Raw genomic sequence first — 16250 nt, 5'->3', positions numbered from 1 at the left:
AAAATTTTTCGACTTTATGATGGTGTGAAAGCCATATGCATTCAGTAGAAACTGTACTTCAGATTTTAAATTTTCATCTTTTCCCAGGCTAGCAGTATGTGGCGTGACACTCTCTCATGATTCTGTACAGTAGCAGTGAGCTGCAGCTCCCAGTCAGCCACACAATCATGAGGACAAACAACTGATACACTTATAACCATTCTGTACCCATACAACTGTTCTCTTTTTCAATTTCAGTGAAATTACATAAGATACTTAACACTTTATTGTAAAACAGGCTTCATGTTAGATGGTTTTGCCCAACTATAGGCTAATATAAGTGTTCTGAGCCCATTTAAGGTATGCTAGGCTCAGCTATGATGTTTAATGGGTTAAGTGTACTAATGCATTTTGACTTACGATATTTTCAATTTATGATGGGTTTATCAGGATGTAAGCCCATTGTAAATTGAGGAAGATCTGTATTATCATCAGAAAAAATAACAATTTTAAGTGAAAAAAGGTTGAAGGAAACAATGAAGGTCATTATGTATTGATAAAAGTTTCAATTCATCAGGAACATATAGCAATTATAAACATATATGACTCAAACAACACAGCCCCTAAATGTATGAAGCAGAAATGGAAAGACTTGAAGGGAGGAAAAAACAGTTTTACATTAATAGTTGGAGACTTTAATAATCTACTTTCGGTAATGGAGAGAACAACCAGAGAAAGATCAATAAGAAACTAGAGGACTTGAACAATGCTGTATGCCAGTTATACCTAACAGGCATATACAGTAGGCTACACTCAACAACAGAAGAGTACACATGGAATATTCTTAAGATTAGGTGATATTTTGGACTACAAAACAACTTTTAATAAATCTGGGAAGATTGAAACCATGCAAGTATCTTTTTTGACCGTAATGATGTGAATCTAAGAATCAGTAACACAAAGAAAACTGGAAAATACACAAATATGTGGAAGTTAAACAGCATACCCTTGCACAACCAATTGAACATTGAAGAAATCACAAGGGAAATTAGAAAATATCTTGAAATGAATGAAAATGAAGACACAGTATAGCAAAAATTATGGCAACAAAAATAATGTTTAGAGAGAAATTTATAGCTGTAAAAGTTTATGTTTACAAAGGAAGAAAAATCTGAAATTAGTAACTTAATTGTACTCCTGGAAGCACTTGAAAAAGAAGAGCAAACTAAACCCAAAGCTAACAGAAGGAAGGAAATAATGATCAGAGCAGAGATAAATGAACTAGAAAACAGAAAAATTATAGATAAAATAAGTGAAACCAAAACTGGTTTCTTTGAAAATACCAACATAAATGATAAACCGTTAACTATATTGACTAAGAAAAATAGAAGTTTCAACTTACTAAATCAGAAATTTAAGAGTAGATAGTACCACTAACTTTATAGAAATAAAAAGGATTATACAAGAAAATTATGAACCACTAGGTATACCACAAACTGGATTGCCTAGATGGAATGGGTAAATTCCTAGAACTGCAAAAACTACAAAAACTGGCTCAGGGATAAGTAGAAAATCTGAACAGATTTGTAACAAGGAAGGAGATGGAATCAGTAATAAAAATCCTCCCAGCAGGGCTTCCCTGGTGGCACAGTGGTTGAGAGTCCGCCTGCCGATGCAGGGCACACGGGTTCGTGCCCCGGTCTGGGAGGATCCCAAGTGCCGCGGAGCGGCTGGGCTTGTGAGCCATGGCCGCTGGCCTGCGCGTCCGGAGCCTGTGCTCCGCAACGGGAGAGGCCACAACAGTGAGAGGCCCGTGTACCGCAAAAAAAAAAAAAAAGAAAATGCTTCCAACAAAGCAAAGTCAGGAATCAGATGGCTTCCCTGGTGAATTTGGTTTAACAGGTAAAGAAGAATTAATACCAGTCCTTCTCAAACTCTTTCAAAATACATAAAAGAAGGCAATACTTGCGAATTCCTACAAGGCCAGAATTACCCTGATTCTGAAGCCAGACAAAGACACTACAAGAGAAGACAACTACAGACCAACATCCTTAATGACTATAGATGCAAAAATCCTCAAAAAAACATAGCAAACAAGTCAACAACATATTAAAAGGGTTATATACTATGACCAAATACTATTTATCCCATGAATGCAAGGGTGACTCAATGTACAAAAATCAGTCAATGTAATATACCACATTACCAGAATGAAGGAAAAAACCCCACATAATCATCTTAATTAGCTCAGAAAATGCATTTGGTGAAATCCAACACCTTTTCATGATAAAAAACAATAAACTGGGAATAGAAGGGTCTTTCTCAACATAATAAAGGTCAGATGTAACTAAGCTATAGCTAATATCATACTCAGTGGTGAATAGCTGAAAACGTTTCCCCTAAGTTCAGGAACAAAACAATGATGCCCAACTTTTGCCACTTCAGTTCAAAATTGTATTGGAAGTTCTAGCCAGAGCAATTAGGAAAGACAAAGAAATAAAAGGCTTCCTAATTGGAAAGGAAGACAAAAAACTATCTCTATTTGCAGATAATGTTGTTTTTTATATGGTAAACCCTAAAGAATCCATAAAAAAACTGTTTGGCCTAATAAATGCATAATTCCATTTATAGTGGCAGCCATAATAATAAAATATTTAGGAGTAAATTTAGTCAAGCAAATGCAAGACTTATACACTGAAAATGATAAAACATTTTTGAAAGGAAGAGGACCTAAATAAATGTAAAGTCATCCTGAGCTTGTGAATTGGAAGATTTAATATTGTTAAGATAATACTACCCAAAGTGGGCTACAGATTTGATGCAATCCCTATTAAAATTCCAACGGTGGTTTTTGCAGAAATGGAAAAACCCATCCTAAAATTCATAAGGAATTTTTTTTTTTTCATAAGGAATTTTAAGGGACGTAGAAGAGCCACAGCAACCTTGAATCCAAAGAACAAAGTTGGAGGATTCATACTTCTTTATTTTAAAACTTACTACAAAGGTACAGTAAATAAAACCATGTAATGTTAGCATAAGGATTGACATGTAGACCAACGGAGTAGAATTGGGAGTCCAGAAGTAAACCCTCACATCTGTGGTCAGTTGATTGATTTTTACCACAGTGGCAAGAACATTCACTGGGGGAAGGAACACTCTTCAAGAAATGGTGCTGGGAAAAGTAGATGTCCACATGCAAAAGAGTGAAACTGGACCCTTACCTTATACCATCTACAAAAATTAATTGTGGGGCTTCCCTGGTGGCGCAGTGGTTGAGAGTCCGCCTGCCGATGCAGGAGACACGGGTTCGTGCCCTGGTCCGGGAAGATCCCACATGCCGCGGAGCAACTAAGCCCGTGAGCCATGGCCGCTAGGCCTGCGCGTCTGGAGCCTGTGCTCCGCAACGGGAGAGGCCACAACAGTGAGAGGCCCGCGTACCGCAAAAAAAAAAAAAAAAAAAAAAAAAAAAAAATTAATTGTGAATGGATCAAAGAACTAAATTTAAGAGCTAAAACTATAAAACTCTATGAAGAATGTATAGGTACAAATCTTCATGACCTTGGATTCAGTAATGGTTTCTTAAATATGACACCAAAAGAATAAGCAAGAAAAGTATAAAACAGATAAGGTGGACTTGATTAAAATTAAAAACTTTTTTTTTCAAATGACATTCTCAAGAGAGTGAACAGACAACCCATAAAATGAGAGAAAATGTGTAGAAATCATATATTTGATAAGGGTTTAATATCCAGAATATATAAAGAACTCTTACCATCCAACAATAACCCCCCCCAAACTCAACTGAAAAATTGGCAAAATACTTGAATAGATATTTATCCAAGGGAAAAATACAAATGGCCCTCAAGCACATGAGAAGATGCTCATCATCATTAGTCATTAGAGAATTGCAAATGAAAATCATGAGATATCACTTCACACCTACTCCAATGGATATTAATAATAAAAAAAAAAAAAGCAAAAACCAGAAAATAAGAAAGTGCTTCTTTGGATGTGGAGAAATTGGAATCTTCATACATCGCTAGTGGGAATATATATGGTGCACATACTGTGGAAAACGGTTTGGTGGTTCCTCAAAAGGTTAAACATAGAACTATCATTTGACCCAGCAATTCCACCTACATGTTTACCCCAAATAATTGAAAACAGTGACTCAGATAGATACTTGTTCACTTATTTTCATTGTATCATTATTCACAATAGCCAAGGGGTAGAAACAACCCAACTGTCCATTAAGAGATGAATGAATGAATGAAATGTATGTCATGCAATGAGATATTATTCATCCTTATAATGGAGTGAAACACTGTACATGTTACCACATGAATGAACTTTGAAAACATGCAAAGTTAAATAGTCCAGACACAAAGAACAAATATTATAAGATTCTACTTATATAAATTACCTAGTATAGGCAAATTCACAGAAACAGAATGTAGGTAGAGAGCTTCAGGGGCTAGGGGAAGTAGGAAATGGGTACTTGTTGCTTAATGGGTAGGGAGTTTCTATTTGGGTTGATGAAAAAGTTTTGGAAAGAGTGGTGTTGGTTGCACAACACTGTGAATATAATGTCACTGAATTATATACCTAAATATGGTTAAATAGGAATTTTCATGTTAGATATATTTTACCACAGTAAAGGAAAAAAGAACCATTACTTGTTTTTAGATGCTGAATTTCTGTGAGATAAAGGAAAATGTCAGTCTCATCTAATCTATCTTTACATGTTCTAGTGATATTCAGTCAACTAAGTAAAGAGCAAGTATGTAACCTTTATGAGTATCTACCATGGGTAGGGCACTGTTCATATATTCTAACTATATGTTCATACATTTAATTTCTCTTTTGATTCACAGCTACTTTGTGAGATAGGTATTATTTCATTTTTATAGATGAGGAAGCAGTTACAGAGAGACCATAAGTAATTTACCTGAGATAAAATAATAAGTGATAGGGCTGGCATTCTTATCCAGGGATGTCTTGAGTTCATACTAAATTCACTTAGCTCATTTCCTCCCCTTTTCAGATTACATGACACTCATTTTATCTCTATAATGATAAGTGATATTTATAATGAGACTGAGAAACTAGAGATCTTGAAAAGCCTCCTTTATCAAAATGTGTTACATTTAGGTAGTTTAAGAATGTTTTAAGTCTTCTGTTTCTAAATTAGCATCACAGTTGCAAAGGGAAGTAAATATATTTTGGGTGCTTTCTATATGACAGGCATTGTATTTTGTGCTTTCATATTTTGTTGTCCAATTTAATCTTCACAGCAGCGCTGAGGTATTTTCAGGATGAAAAGTTGAATCTTTTGGAAGTTAAGTAACTTGTCCAAGTTCACATAATTGGGAAGTTATGGAACCAATATTCTCTTTACATTTTACTTGATCTCTGAATCATGTCATGTGGAATCACATCTAGGATTTTAAGCAGGAATTTTCAGTTCAATGACTAGAGAGAAAATTTTCCATCTGTAACTGGGGTTATTGAGCCTTCATGTAATTCAAGAAGGCTTCTCTCTGGAAATTTATCTTTATAGTATTGAATACTTCTAAAAAGTTCCCTTCACATGAATCCTAATAAATAGTGTTCTAATAGTTTCCTTCTTTACCCATTAATAATAATAGAGATATAAAACATTTATTTAGTACTTTTATATGCTTTGCAGTGTGCCTTAATAAGCATTTCCATTTGTGTTATTTTTAAAAAAATCTTCTCTACAACCCAGTTTGGTATAGGTAGGCATTGTTATAATTCAGCATAAGCCTTCTGGGCCTGAGAACGGAAGTTGGTCAGTTAACTGAAAATCATTTAAATGATAGAATCACAAAAATCAATATGTAGTATAAACATTTTAATTAAATAATATGTAACTGTAGATTCAGTAGTGAGTCTTTTGATATAGGGTCAGGGCCTTTTTCTTGAGTTAGAGATAGCTAGTTAGAGTTTGACTTTATTTTACTTAAACTATAACAATGATGTGGCACCCATGATTTTCGGTTTTTTTTTTTTTTAATTGAAGTGGGACAGGCGGTTACTACTTATGAAGGAATATGGGTGCAGCTTGTTTTAGAATATGATTTTCCCAATATTTTATAACTTTATAGTTGTCACTGAAAACTAATTCATCAGCACTATTTTGCTTTCATTGAACATAAAACATTCAACTTCCTTTTTTTAGCAAGAGCTTTCTTTTTCCTTCTCATTTGTTGGTTTATTTAATATCTAATGTAATTATGTTATAATAATTATAATTAGAAAAAACAGGTTTGGGAAGAAATATCACTTTCTCTTGACTGTTTTTTTTCATCTCAGGTTTTATTGACATTTGCTGTTTCATTGTGTTGATTTTTTTTACTGTGGCAAAATCTACATAATATTTCCCATTTTAACAGTTTTTGAGTGTGCAATTCCAGTGACTTTAAGTATGTTCACAATGTTGTATAACCATCGTAGGCTCTATTCTAATTTCTAATTAGCATACTTTCTGGGCCTATCTAGCTACCTCCTGTAAGTAGAATCATACAATATTAACTCTTGTGTCTGGCATATTTCACTTGCATAATATTTTCAGTGTTTTTCTATGTTGTAGCATATATCAGTTTCATTCCATTTTACGGCTGAATAATATTTTAGTATATATAAACCATATTTTTTTCTACTTATCTGTTGATGGACATTTGATGGCTTCCCATGTTTTTAAAGTTAAGCTGCAAAAGTTTTAATCACAGTATTATAAAATTTGAAACATTAATAAGTAACAAATGTTTCTATGTACTGGTTCTAAAATAGCATTTTTGCTGGTTTTCTAAAAAATCTTTTTAGTGTGTAACAAATTAATCAAGTGATTATTCCATGTATGTTCTCAATTTTCATTTACTCTTGAGTTTTAATTATACACATGCTAGTACAACTAAAAAATTGTATTAGTACACGTTTGGGGAGCATATGTAGCATATTTTCATTGTATTAAATGGAATGTTCTTTAAATGAGGCAAAGTTAGACAATATAAATCTAGGAAAAAGGTACAAATTTGAGTCTTTAAAGAGGGTCAGATGAGTGGCAATTTGAAAAATTTGCTTTGGTTTCTTTCATATCTCTGTGTGTGCTACTCTACTACAAGTGATGAAACTAATGAATCAAATTATGAAATTGTCATTTTTATGATTTCACAAATGTAAATAGTTAGCATAGTTGTGTGAAGTTACTAGAAGATATGGATTGGGTTTTCTTCACTGTTTTCTTTTGCATGTGTATAATAGTGACAGTGGTGACATATTGGGAATGGAAAGTAGAAGGAACAACTTCCCTCTTCTGTTGAAGGTGGAATACCTCATGTTTTAAAAATATGTTCTTAATATTGGTTTTGAGCAGCTTTCATGTGACATTGGAGACCTAATCTTATTTTTATCCCAGTGGGTTCCATGTTCTGGTTTCAGTTATCTAGATTCTTTGTCAAAGTATATTCTTCCTAAGGTGTTTGTTTTATTACAAAAATAACCCAGTAACAACATATAGCTTGTTAAAACAAATTTTCTTTTGTAAATTCTCAAGGGTGGTGTGCAAAATTTTAATTAAATTTTGAGATGCTGGGAAAATCACCTCCAAATATTTTATAGAAAAATTTGAAAAATACCTTTGGAGTTCTTGAGCAAAATTGTGAATAATCTTAAATGATTATTACAAAGAAGAAAAGAATAAATCAAAGACAGCCCTTTTTATATTCTGTTTATTTACTCTAGTCCATTTGCAGTTCTAATTACTGTCATGTGCTAAAATGAACCATGGATTAATAGGTGGACTAGCTTCATTTAAGTGATAAAGTGGCTACTAACACCCTTTTCATTAAATGATTTCCTTCAGGGTTGACTGTTGGGTGCCCTTGACATATTATTAGAGTTAGAGGAAGGCTTCTATTACTGTCCATCTGACTTGCACCTTTCCTAGGGAACTAGATATTGGACTTGTATTGATAAAGATTCAGAACCTCTTAAATGGCATACTGGGGTTCTATGTCGTAGGTAACTAAGACCATTTACTTGGTGAAGAGTGAGAGTTAGGGTTGTACCTGGCATGAGTGTCAGGTGCAAATAGCAATGAAAGACAGGCTGGGTGTGAATGGATAGGTGTGGTTGGAGCTAAAATTTCACAAGGTTGATAACCTCTCTTACCTGGAAGGGCCCTCAGGGAGGAGTTTTCCAGTATCCAACCAAGGTGAGTGGTGGTATGCATCCTGTCAGTATCAGCCAGATAGGTATTCTTATCTTATGATGAGTAGTTATTATTTCAGAATGTTCTTTGGTAAAGTAGAAAGTATTATGGAGGTAATTTTGAGATGTTTGTAGATCCTTTAGCTGTACTGACTTTTTGCTGGGATAAGGTAACAGTTAAGGAGTGGGGGCCTTCCCTGGAGGTCCAGTGGTTAAGACTTCACCTTCCAATGCAGGGGGTGTGGGTTCAGTCCCTGGTAAGGGAACTAAGATCCCACATGCCTCATGGCCAAAAAACCAAAACATAAAAAAACACAGAAGCAGTATTGTAAGAAATTCAATAAAGACTTTAAAAATGGTCCACATCAAAAAAAAAATCTTAAAAAAAAAAAAAAGAGTTAATGGGGGTAAACTTGATACAGGAAGAGATCACCTGGCTGGTGCATTAAGTGTTGAAGTCTCTTTATTGCTCCAGCATCTCAATAAATTGACAAATAAGACACTGGAATAGTGACAGAGGAAAAATATCAACTTTGTTACACAGAAAGGCTAGATTGGGAATGTTGCTTAGTAATAGAGTTAAATAAGCTTGTTAACTCAAATGCTGGAGTTTGGCCAGGGGACCCAGTCATCATCTACTAGGCTGGACCAGCAGTGTCCTGCAAATGTAGAAGTAGATGCTTGCTCCTTGCGGGCAGTTTGTTCTCAAGTGGAAAAAAGATAGAGATGAACTGAACATATTCAGCTTATTAAATACAAACTAATCAGTGTAGAGAACAGAAGTTAGACCAGTTGAATTCCTTCCAGAAGAAGGAAGCAGTGGTAGAGAAGAAGCATTTGCCATCTATGTCTATGTATTTTCTTGATTTATCCATTTTAGACCATCCCAGGGGTCCCCAACCCCTGGGCCACACAGCAGGAGGTGAGCAGCAGGTGAGTGAAGCTTCATCTGCCACTTCCTGTCACTCCCCATCGCTCACATTACCACCTGAACCTCCCTGCCCTGCATCTGTGGGAAAATTGTCTTCCACGAAACCGGTCCCTGGTGCCCAAAAGGTTGCAGACTGCTGATCTATGCTATTTCCTTGCTATGGAAAGACGAGGATTTAGCTCACTATCCTTTTCTATCTCCTATGCCGTCATCGTGTCAAAATAATTCTGTTATAATTTTGATTAAATAGTATTCAGTATTTACATCTTATAATTACCTACCTTTTTGTTCCAGAGGGAATTTTTTTTTAACATCTTTATTTGAGTATAACTGTTTTACTATATTGTGTTAGTTTCTCCTTTACAACAAAGTGAATCAGTTATACATATACATATGTTCCCATAGGAATTTTGTTTTTATTGGAATGAATAAATGTCTTTTTGTCCTCGTTTAGTTTATTTAGTTTTTATATCTTAATAGTGATGGAGTCCACAGCTTTATCCCAGTTGCTTTAGTATACCTATATGTATTTACTTAGTCCAATTTATTTTCTTAAAGTAGACAGCAGTTTGGACTTGTATATAACTACTCTTGCATTAATGGTCATCTTAGTATCTTATCTTCACCCTTATTCTCAATGTTTTCCTCACCTTGCTGTTCTATTAGATGTCCTATTATCTAGATGTCATGTGTTCTTTCTCTTGATGTATTCTCATGTTTTGTAGAGTACAGATTGTAATAGCTTCCTGATAAAGAATATATGGGAGGTACATCTTTTGAGAGCTTGCATGTCTGAAAATGTCTCTATTCTACCCTCACGCTTAATTCATAGTCTGAATCCTGAGTACAGTATTCTAGGTTTGAAATAAGTATTCTTCTTAAATAATTAAGAAGTTTGTTGCCTTTTTTATCCTTAATCCTCTGTATGAAATCTGATTCTCATTAGAAGTCTAGAATATTTTTCATACCTATGATTATGAAATTTTATGATGATTTGCCTTGATACAGGTCTGCTTTTGTCATTTGTATTGGACATATGAGTGAGTCCTTTTAGTCTGGAAGTCCATATCCTTTCATCTTGGAACATTTTATAGAATTATTTCTTTTAATTCCTCCATTTTCACTGTATAAACTTTCATATCCCCACATTTTCTGGAATGTGCTTCTGCTGTCAACTGTGCATGGCATACCCCAAAGACCCTATGATTTACTCCCCTCAGTGAACTTCAGTCTTTTGCTGTTGTGGGAGAGTGGGCGGGGGCAGGCTGTGCAGAAATGAGGAGGTGACCTGAGTGGTTAACTACTTCTTAAGTAGACTTTCAAGAATCCTGGTGGTTTTAACACCAACCTTGCCCTCACTGCCAGACATATGTGAGCTTATTGGGAGTTTTGTAGTGATTATCATATTGCTTTTCTGCTTTCCCCACTATTGGCTTTGGATTCAGCTTTTTTGGGTCTAAGTAACATGCCATTGTATGTTTGTTCTAGAAATATATGTGCCTCTTTAATGCATTATAAGATCTGGTGGTAGATCTAATAAACATGATGAATACTGATGAACAAAAATGATATTTCACTATCTGCAATAACAGTAGTGTTATGTGAAATTATCTTTGATTTCTGTTTTTTACAGAGTCACACATACTGCTAAACTACTGTGATTTTCTGTTTAATAAATGAAGGAAAAGCTAAACTTCATTTAGAGAATAGTAAGAAAATTAAAATGTACCTTTTTTTTTCTCATCCATTTTCCTGGAATCCCTGATTTCCACCTGTGGACCCAATTTAGAACTCTTGAATTAAATAGAACATGGTGGTATATGAGACCACAATCATGGTTCCCTTTATTTGTCCATTTTTCAAAGAGGCCTCTTTACAATGAATAACTCTGATCAGTCTTTTCATTCATTCAACAAATATTTACTAATTATCAACTGACTATAAGACACTGGGCACCAGGCCTATGTTAGTTAAACAAGCTTCTGTCTTCATGGAGTTTACATTTCTAGTGAAATATATAATTGGTTATAGTGTTACCTAGATTAAAATAAGATGGCTTGTATATATCACCATCCCTGGAAAAGCTAACTGAAATTGCATATCTTTCTGATAATATCATTACTTTACTTGAAACAGGACTTGAAAGTTTTTATTACAAAAATAATATTTATTTTTAAAAAGATGTGAGAAGACTGATAGAAAAGATAAAAAGAACAGTACCCATTATTGTACTGATCAGAAATAAGCACTGTAAACACCTTGGTGTATATCTCTTTTCTATATACATGTGTATAATTAAATATGTATACGTATATTTAAGTGTGCCTAATTTGTTTATAAAAATTGAATTGTATTATAAAAACATGTACAGTTTTTATTTGTCAAGTGTTTACTTCAATTTAATGGCTATATAATACTCAATTTTATGAAAACCATAATTTATAACATTAGGTTTTCTGTATTTCACTCTTTAAAAAAAAATTCTTGTGCTAATTTCTTGTAGCTAAATCTTACCAAACACCTTTAGTTAATTATTCCAATAGTCTTTATGAATAATTTTAAATATATGGAAAATTTGAAAGAATTTTACAGTGAACACCTGTATACCCACTACATAGATTGTGTAATTAACATTGTAGTATGTTGACTTTACTATGTATCTATCCAATTATCCATCCCTCTTACATTTTTTGGTAAATATTTAGAAGCTGAGTCATATAATTTTCAGGCAAATATTATGCTAACTAGCCCTCCAAGAAGATTTTTAGTACTAATTTACACTCCTACCAGTGGTGTATCAGCACACTTTGAACCCTTGCTAAACTGGATTTTATTGTCTTAATGTAATTTTTTAGACAATTTTTGATATATAGGTTTTTACTAAAGTTTCTTGTTTTATCTCTAAGATGACTTTCTTTATATGTAATACTTATAATACATTTATTTATAGTTTGCTTTGATCATCTAATTTCTACTGTAGATTTTGAAAAGAAATTATGTAATATGTTCTTTGTTGTACTTAATGTTTTTTAAGGGAACATTGTACCTGTTCAGTAACTATTTAAGGTACACTTGAGATTTCAATCAGGAAATCACTAGTCCTTTTTTTTTTTTTTTTTTTAGTTTATGCAATAAGTATGTAAATAAGTTTTAACTAGAATATTGGCTATAGCATATTCAGTCTTTTTTCTCTTTCACAGAGTAAATGAGCTGATGGAGAAAAATGATACATTGGGGCAATCAGAACTAGAAGTAGAATCTCCTGAATTAAATATTCGTTCACTCACTGGACCTTTGTCTCACTTCTTGGACCTTGGTTTTATTCCTTGGACCTGTGTTCCACTCAGTCTAACACTATGACTGATAAAAAGACTCAAGATAAATTAAGACATGAATTTGAAGTGTTATGGAATCTAGGCACCTAGGTGGGCATATAGTGTAAGGCAGTTGAAGCAAGGAGATAATTAGAAGGTGAAAAGGCTTACACAACACTTTTAAATGATAGATTGCCTACATTCTATTTTAAGAGTAATTTATAAACAATTATTTAATTTTGGTATGGCTGTTTAAAAAAATTATATGGAAATCCCACTAGAAATATGTCACCTTTGTTATTTTTGGAGCATTCAGTCAAATCTCTTTGTTTACAGCTGGGCTCAAAATGCAGAGAACTCAAAGATATTCATTTCGGCCAGTGTTACAAGATCTCAGATGAAGGCATGATCGTCATAGCTAAGGGCTGTCTGAAATTACAAAGAATATACATGCAGGAAAACAAATTAGTAAGTACTTGTTACCATTCTTGTGTTTTTCATTTTGTTTCTAACTCTTGAATTCCTTATAACTTAGCTTATAAATTTTTTTCTGCTTATTTTTTTTGATGGTTTAGAGGCAGATTCTACTTAAAAGCAGGAATCTTCTCAAAACAGTGATTTGTATAAATTGCTTTTATAACTGTGAAGGTGCTTGTATGTGGTACTTACATGTTAAAAATTCTTTATTAGCATGTGCCTAATGTGCTTTTTTCTAAACTCTGACAGTGGAAAAAAATTAATTTGAAAAAATTAAATTTGGCTGCCAAACATAAGTATGTAGTTGTCGTTCCTTCTGATTCCCCTAGGGATTGTAGTAATTTTAGATAGTTAGGAATTTTTAATATTCAGGAAGATGCATGCTTGTGAAATAGAGCCTTTCACTTAGTATGGTGTAAAATTACTGTCTCAGTAAATTGAGACAGATAATCTTGTTTTTCGGTAGTTATATAGGTTTTATATTATATTTTAAGCACATGTGTAGTTAACTCATTTACACTTATTGTATATTATAAATATATTTAAAGCCATGTAATTTTTTCTTATTGAGATATACTTTATATATCATAAAATTCACCTTTTTAAAGTGTACAGTTCAGTGTTTGTTAGTATATTCACAAAGTTGTGCAGTCATCATCACTAATTCTAGAACAGTTTTATTATTCCAAAAAGAAATCCTGTGCCCATTAGCTGTCACTCTTCATTTCCCCTTCTTCTAGCCCATGGCAACTGGTAATCTACTTTCTGTGGATTTTTGTCTGTTCCAGACATTTCATATAAATAGAATCACACAATAATATGTGGTCTTCTGTGTCTGCCTTCTTTTACATACCATATTTTTTCAAAATTCATTCCTATTGTAGCATGTATCAGAGCTTCATTCCTTTTTATGGCTGAATAATATTCCAAATCCATTTAAATTTGCTTTGATAGGTATATAGTACAGGTTAACAGAAAAAGTTGTCACTGGGGAGGCATCAGTAGAGTTCTCAATGTTGAAAAATATGGTACATTAAAATGTAGGCAAGGTGGTCCTGAATATGTATATTTACAAAGGAGATTTGCTTTTTGGCTGTATCTGCAAAATAATGAGATCTTTTTGTTGCCCCTTGGAGTTAGTTTACAAAATTTGATAAATACCTCTCACATATTAATGTAAGTTTTGAAAGGTGTCTGGAAGCCTCAGCACTTCAAGTGAGATAATGCTTTTTTTTTTTTTAAAGATTACAGTTAGAAAAGTTGAAATACTATGAATTAAAAATAAATACTTTTATTACCATGTAAAATTATCTTTTTCTGTGAAATTACACAGTAAAAATACTTCCTATTCCTGTTCACATTTAATACAAATTTAATAATCACTCCTGAGGCATTATTTTCTTGTGGATAGAGTAAGGTCTTCTGGGTAAGAGAGAATGAATTTTTGAATCCCAGTATCCATTTACTTGCATTGTGACCTTGGGAAAGTTACTTAAGATCTTTGAACCTCCTTTGCAAATGGGGTTATTAGTATTTGTATTTTTGCAGGTTGTGGTTTTGCGGATTAAATGATATAATATCCTTAAATTGTCTAGTATAAACTCTGACTCATAGGAGACAATAAAAAACTAGTAGTCTTTATGAGAACTTGACCATATTTGTTGTCCATTGGTTTCCACTTTGCACTCAAGCTAAATTAAAAGATGGTAATCCCAGCTTACAATTTTTATATTTCTCACATAATGAGAATATTTGTTGAATGATTAATATTTGTTTTCTTGTTGAGCAAAATCAGAAAAACATTTTTCTTGACACATTAAAAATTTTTGTCAGTGGTTTTTCAAAGGAATTAAACCATATTTTTGAAGGCTCTAGTTATGTTCAAATTTCTTTAATATTGTGGTCCATTAGAAAGGTGTTATATACTTAAATGCTAAGGGAATCAGTTTCCTATGTAGTGTTATTCAGTAAACTTTTTTTTTTTTGCGGTACGCGGGCCTCTCACTGTCGTGGCCTCACCCATTGCGGAACACAGGCTCTGGACGCGCAGGCCCAGTGGCCATGGCTCACAGGCCCAGCCGCTCCGCGGCATGTGGGATCTTCCCGGACCGGGGCACGAACCCGTGTCCCCTGCGTCGGCAGGCGGACTCTCAACCACTGTGCCACCAGGGAAGCCCCAGTAAACATTTTGATTTCATTGCAAATTAGAAGTGATTTTGCTAAATCTTAAGTAAAGTTCAGTTCAATGAAATTCTTTCAATTTAAGGTTTTTAGAAAGGGCAATTTAGAATAGTATGAACTCTTTCTGTTGGGCAGTTGAGCTGTTGATAACTGGTCTCCCATAGGAACTTTAGTTTGTATTTTTAGAATTTATGAAATAGGGAGAAATATTTGAATTACTTGCAAAGCTACAATTTTAAGTAGATTGGGTTTTTTCACTCTGAGATGTATTATTGTTAGTACTTTAATGACAAATATTTTTAAAAGGGTGAGTAGAAATAATAGTCTGATTAAAGGCAAACAATATTTATATATGCATATATATAATTATACCATATATTTAATTACAGACAGGAAATAATAAACATCATTAAATAGGACAAACAACTAATAGAAATATTCAGTACTCAGGAGAATATTGTATGTGAAAGGATGCCAACAGAACTTTACCTGTGCAGGTATTGATCATTAGCTAAATTACTTTGCTAATTCTCTTATCAGTCTTCTCAAAAAGAATCTTCTCAAAATAGTATTAGAGTTTTATTTTGTACCCTAAAAATAATCATAGCATAGTGCTTTTTTAAAGTATAAACTTTGCTGACTTTAAAATATCAAATTGGTTGTTTTTATATATGTTGACAGTATATGACTAAGTGTACATTTTTTTCATATTATATCTTGGCCTTTAGATGGCAGCATTGTCTTTGTATATTTCAGTGACATAGCTTTTGTGTCCTTGATGTAACTATAAAGATAAAATGCTCGTACATGGTTTCTACAGATATTTATGGTTTATTTTTAATTTTGTCCTTTAGATGGTTTTAGGGAAATTTTCTTTAAAAATAAATAATAGTTGCATTTGGAGTGTTACAAGGTGAACTTGCTGTCTTAACCAAAGTAGCAAGATACTTGAATATTCTTATTTGTGGCACTGTAAGTAAAGTACACTTTAGCATAGGGAAAGGATTCCTGTATTTATCACAAGGAGTTTTATTCGGGTGGAAAGAGGACAATGATCTTACATCTTAGTACTCAAATGATTTATGGTGAGGCAAAGAATTGAGGGCATACATGTAAAATCTTACCCCCAAAGAATG

General features: G+C 33.4%; 1 protein-coding gene across 2 annotated transcripts in view; it reads left to right on the top strand.

Moving 5' to 3' along the window:
* The window catches only part of FBXL17 (F-box and leucine rich repeat protein 17), a 489758-nt gene that overhangs the window by 20823 nt on the left and 452685 nt on the right, over positions 1-16250 (top strand). For both annotated transcript variants that reach the window (XM_059063241.2, XM_067031421.1), the window contains exon 4: positions 12793-12924. In XM_059063241.2, coding sequence (XP_058919224.1) covers positions 12793-12924 — 132 coding nt within the window. The remainder of the gene's footprint in view (positions 1-12792; positions 12925-16250) is intronic.

This window comes from Kogia breviceps, chromosome 4 (assembly GCF_026419965.1).
Source record: "Kogia breviceps isolate mKogBre1 chromosome 4, mKogBre1 haplotype 1, whole genome shotgun sequence".
Taxonomy (NCBI): Eukaryota; Metazoa; Chordata; class Mammalia; order Artiodactyla; family Physeteridae; genus Kogia; species Kogia breviceps.
The sequence above is the reverse complement of the archived record's forward strand: the minus strand, read 5'-3'. Positions and strand labels throughout refer to the sequence as shown.